Consider the following 5032-nt stretch of genomic DNA (forward strand, 5'->3'; position numbering starts at 1 on the left):
CCTTGGGTATATTCTCTCAAAGTCATTATCTTTTTTTGTCACATATGCAATGAACTTCCAAAATTTCCCTAATTTTCATGCAACTGTTAACACTGACTGATACAGTGACAGAGAAAAATTCCACTTCAGCAATATTTACAGACAATCGTGCACACAGTCAAATATATACTTTCATACACATTGCTCACTGAAAAAATAACATTCTACACACAACTGCACTATTTCAAGGTTATAGAGAGAACTGATAAACCAAAGGTTTGAAATGTACAAAATGATATTTTTTTGACTAAAGTATACAATATGCTCATATAAATAAAGCATTCTGAAGTAACAATATAATCTTGAAGAAGTCATTTTGAAAAAGCAAAGTTCTCCCACTTTCTGCATGGTACGTCTGTCTTACATAATGATAAATAATGTGAGATTAAATACTTCTGTCTTAAAAATAGGGAAATATAAGTCATTTCACTGGATGACCAATTTACACTTCTTCTCTCATGTTAATGTTTCTCCTTTAGTAACCTGAAACAGAAAAGAGTTTATCCCTTTTTCTGCATATTACAACTAAAAAGTAGGCTATATATATATATATATATATATATTTAAAAATCATGGAAGTTACTTACTCTTGCCTCTAGGTATTCCACTCTCCTCTCCAGTGTTGTAAGTTTTTCATTTAAGGTTGCTAATCGTGACCTACATGACATGTCTGCAATAGCAAAATAATAACAATAAAAAACTGATGTACAAAGGACTTCAAAATGTTTGCCATTACAATACCATATTTAGAAGAGAGCTGTCCGAAATCAAGTTTCAACCAAATACAATTATAAAATTCTACCTGCTGGAGGAAAGGGAATACAGACATATACAAAAGATGTAACACTTGAGGTCTTTTGGAACTCAAGCTTGGTTTGGTTGTACACGGAGAGAAAACATTACAGACACCAACACTTTAAAACATTAGATAATACCACTCACTATCAAATGAAAAGTAGAGAAGATACAAAAATTAATGACAGGGGAGCAACGAAAAATGACTATTGGTAACAAAGAAGAATACTGCACACAGGTAAATGACTTCAAAAGTGCATAACTGTTCACCAAGTTATGCCTACATGGTTGTCACGAGTGTTCTATAACTGATCTCCTACATAGATTGAGTGTATTTTCCCAGTACCCTGCCAATGAATCAATGTAAGTCAGTTGCTTTACTTACAACTGATTGTAAATGATTATTGTATTTCACAACCTCACATTTTTTTTTTTTTAACATCCAGGTGACCATATGACTAAATCTGAAATGCTCCACAGATTTCTAAATTTTTACACACAGCAAAATCTCCAATCAGGGAAGACTTCAATCTAAATCTTTTTCTCTTTCGCTCTCCCTGTGTACGTGTTTTCTGGAAAGGAGTGGGGGGCGGACACATGCATGTTTCCCCAGTTGCACAGTGCAGAAAGATTTTGCACCTATTATGTTTTCCTTCCAGTCTTGAAAATTTAAATATGAAAGATAATTTTATAACAAGCAAAACCCACAATGATGACAAAACCAAAAATGAAGGTGATCAATGAAATAGGAATAATAAGCTAATGGAACATTATTAGCTGCTGTAGAATATCTTTATCCCATCAGCATCCAACAATCAGGGTCTAGTGCAGCAGGGGATACAACCCGTCGGCTTTGGACAAGGACGTCACAAGCCGCCAGAGAGCAGTTTCCCATTTTCGCTTTTGCTGTTATGTTTCAGTTTCGTTTTTTTACTGATTGCTTAATAAAGTGGATCTGTTTATTCTATCTCGTGAGATTTTTTTTTAAAAAGCCAAAAAACACTTATCAGCCACTGAAGGGAGCTACAACACTAAGAAGAATCGCTTCTCGATTGGCCGCTTGTGACGTCATTGTCCAAAGCCGACGGGTTGTATCCCCTGCTGCACTAGTCCCAACAATCAAGATGCTTTTGCAAGATTATGTAGCAGGATACTCACAAGTCAGAATCTTGTACTGCTTTCAAACACACACGAAGTAAGATGATGAAAACTACTGGACATAAATATGACACCACTGGTACAAGGCATTTAGAGATGAAATGTAAAAGCAAAATAATGCATGCAGAGTGATCACAGTTGTTAATCAAAAGTTGACTAAGAGTTTTTGAACTGTCAGACCAGTACAGTTTAATAGATAAGCAATGACAGTAGAATGGAACAAATGATAGAATGAAACAATAGCTGAAACGGGCTAACAGTTCATAATGAACAGGCCTGTAATGTTAATACAGGCTGAAGGTCTCAGTCCCAACAAAAATGCTTGAAAGTCAAAGACAGTAGAAGTTCTGATACTGAAACAAGCACTTAAGTGTTATAATTAGATTGGAACTAAATTAAATTAGTATTAACTGTGAATCACATATCATTTCGATACACAGTCAAGGTATTTTAGGTCATGTAGAATGCAGTTTGTTAATACCCAATTGTAAGAATGATACAAATACAGTCATAAATATTATGTGTAAAATACACATGTAATCTAAACAGTCGAGAGAATAGAAACAACTGCAAAACATTTGAGTTGAGATTTGAATGTTGTCAATTTTTTCTACTTTTAAAGACAAGCTGCAGAGAGGTATATTATAGGAAACAAACAACATTATAGATGTGTGGGCTACAATAGCAAAAAATAATTAAACCGAATGCTTAAATCCTCAGACCAAATAACATACAAAACTGACTAGCATTTTTGTGTTCCCTTAACACAGTACATACTCAGTTTTATTGGATTCTATTCTTCTTGTTTCTGTGCTTTCCCTATACTCATGTAGAACAGTGAATTAGAATAATCAGATGCAGATGAATCTTGCAAGTCACAATGTATGTCCCCAGATATATATTTTATACTGCAAACATGAGAATGTTTCTTGACAAGCAAAACACTAATCGATCATACAATGCTAGACTATATATAAATACTGCAATAAAATTCACACATTAACATGAACGACAACAAAAATGTGGCCAGTGTTCTTGGTAACTTTTTAACACTTCCCAAATTACACTGTATAATATGGAGCAACTAAATGAGGCGATGCAGTTGTCCAGGCACTGATCTCATATTCGAGAGGGGGGTTGCTTTGTCTGGCCATCCTGATTTGGATTTTCCTGGATCACTTCAGGCAAATGCCAGGGCACTTCCTTAATCAAGGCCATGGGTGACCACCTGTCATATCCTTATAGTGCATACTTAAGAATTCACAGTACATATTTAGAGCTACTAATTTTTACTGTATTAATGTGACAACTCTTATCATTGTGAGATGATCCTTGATGAAACAAATGAATAAACACCCACCCAGACCTCTTTCTTCCAGAATTAGTGAAACTTACTTCTATATATTTCATGGTTCCATTTCCAAGCTTTATTTGCTCCTTTGTAGTGAAGGTATCACAGATACAATATTAAAGCAAACCATATGGAGCAGTTATATTCAATATACGCAGTACCAGAAAGTACCGTTTGTTCATCCCAATATATACTGATAGTTGATAGGAGCAACTTTTTTCACTAGAATTGTAAGTTTAGTGTGCACTAAGTTCTAAAGGATTTTTGGTTTGGTGGCTGAAAATATTAGCAAACAACTACATTACAATTTATTACATCCAAGAACGCTGAAAATTTCTAACACACGTGACTGATCGAAAGAAAGTACAAACAGAATATGACTTACAAAAAGGTAATTTCAATTGACTCATTCTATGTACTGTATTTAGTCAAGCATTTCTAAAAGTAAGGCTGCGAGACTAAGCTTGCTTTCTGTTGCAATAGGTGGTAGCTGACGAAAATAGAAGAAGCTACGTAGTTCACATAGTAACATGAGAAAATTGTTACTTCGTAGTTTTCAAACTATTTATTCGTCTTAGAAACGACGCTGTCACTTTTACTGTTACCAGCTCTAAAGGTTGTTCTGAATTATTCCCCAATTAACATTTTTATCATTCAAAAATAACATAAAACTTATTATTAAGCTAGCAAGACAATTACTCTACATAAAATCGCTGAACTATTAAGTTTTCACGTAAGTTTTAGTACAAATGCGTACCGAAGGAGTTCAAGAAATCAGTAATTTTTTTTATGCTTCCGGTAATTACTTCGATATATTCACGATTTGCCCAATCTTGCTGTATTTGTTTTTGTATAGTTTCCCGATGCACAACAGCCATTTTCAAAATGACAGCTCCACAACCGTGCTTCTGACGACTTCCTACCAGTACCAGCTGATTGCCAGCTTCCTTTCCTTCTCCTTGACTACAAAAAACGACAGAAACATAACAAGGTGAGACAAGGCAAAGACTTCAGCTTTGCTGTACACGACGAGTATCACGTGACAGAACGAGACTTTAAGGTTGATAAATTTAGAGACTTGCGGGCATTCCTCAAGCATATAATTTATAAGTCACAGCAACTTCTGAAAATCCAAAAACAGCCACGCGGCAACCACATATCAACAGACAGAATAAAAAGGTGATTTCTAATAAAAATAATTATCTGTTTCACACTACGCAAATAAAACTACCAACAGAGCACTTATAACTTTTTAATAACATTTGCACTGTGGCCGATAAACAGAGATAAACAAAATACCAATTATTTCAGTGTGTATCCACGAATTTTACAGAGTTTATTATCCCATTACTTGTGTCTACACAGCTGTGGGTAAGGGAGAAAATAAGATATTTAGTCCCACATATACTTGATAACAACTTCCAGTTGTACAAACATGAATGCTTGCACAATATAAAGCATGGAATAACAGAAAAGTAAACCAAAGCTCAGCTATATCAAACAGCTTAAAACTGCCACAGCACGGAACGTTTGTGCGTCACTGTACATTTGTGAGAACAAAACGTCAGAAAAGGTCCCTACATGACTCCCCCTCTAAGGTGTGTTTACACCTGTGTGCCTTGCGGCCAGTCGCCGTGCCGCTGCGTTTGCCCGACACGCAAGTACAGACACGTGTCTCCCTGTCAGGTA

At 35.4% G+C, this 5032-nt stretch overlaps 1 protein-coding gene across 1 annotated transcript; it reads right to left on the minus strand.

The window, feature by feature from the left end:
- Positions 1–256: 256 nt before the first annotated feature.
- LOC124798395 (probable protein BRICK1-B) lies at positions 257–4360 on the minus strand. The gene is made up of 3 exons (XM_047261773.1): positions 4101–4360; positions 627–709; positions 257–522 (listed from the first exon to the last, which is right to left on the minus strand). Exons 1-3 carry the CDS (start codon positions 4219–4221, stop codon positions 496–498), a joined length of 231 nt encoding a protein of 76 aa, XP_047117729.1. The 5' UTR covers positions 4222–4360; the 3' UTR covers positions 257–495.
- Between the last annotated feature and the right edge of the window lie 672 nt (positions 4361–5032).

The sequence above is a fragment of the Schistocerca piceifrons genome, chromosome 5 (genome assembly GCF_021461385.2).
Source record: "Schistocerca piceifrons isolate TAMUIC-IGC-003096 chromosome 5, iqSchPice1.1, whole genome shotgun sequence".
Taxonomy (NCBI): domain Eukaryota; kingdom Metazoa; phylum Arthropoda; class Insecta; order Orthoptera; family Acrididae; genus Schistocerca; species Schistocerca piceifrons.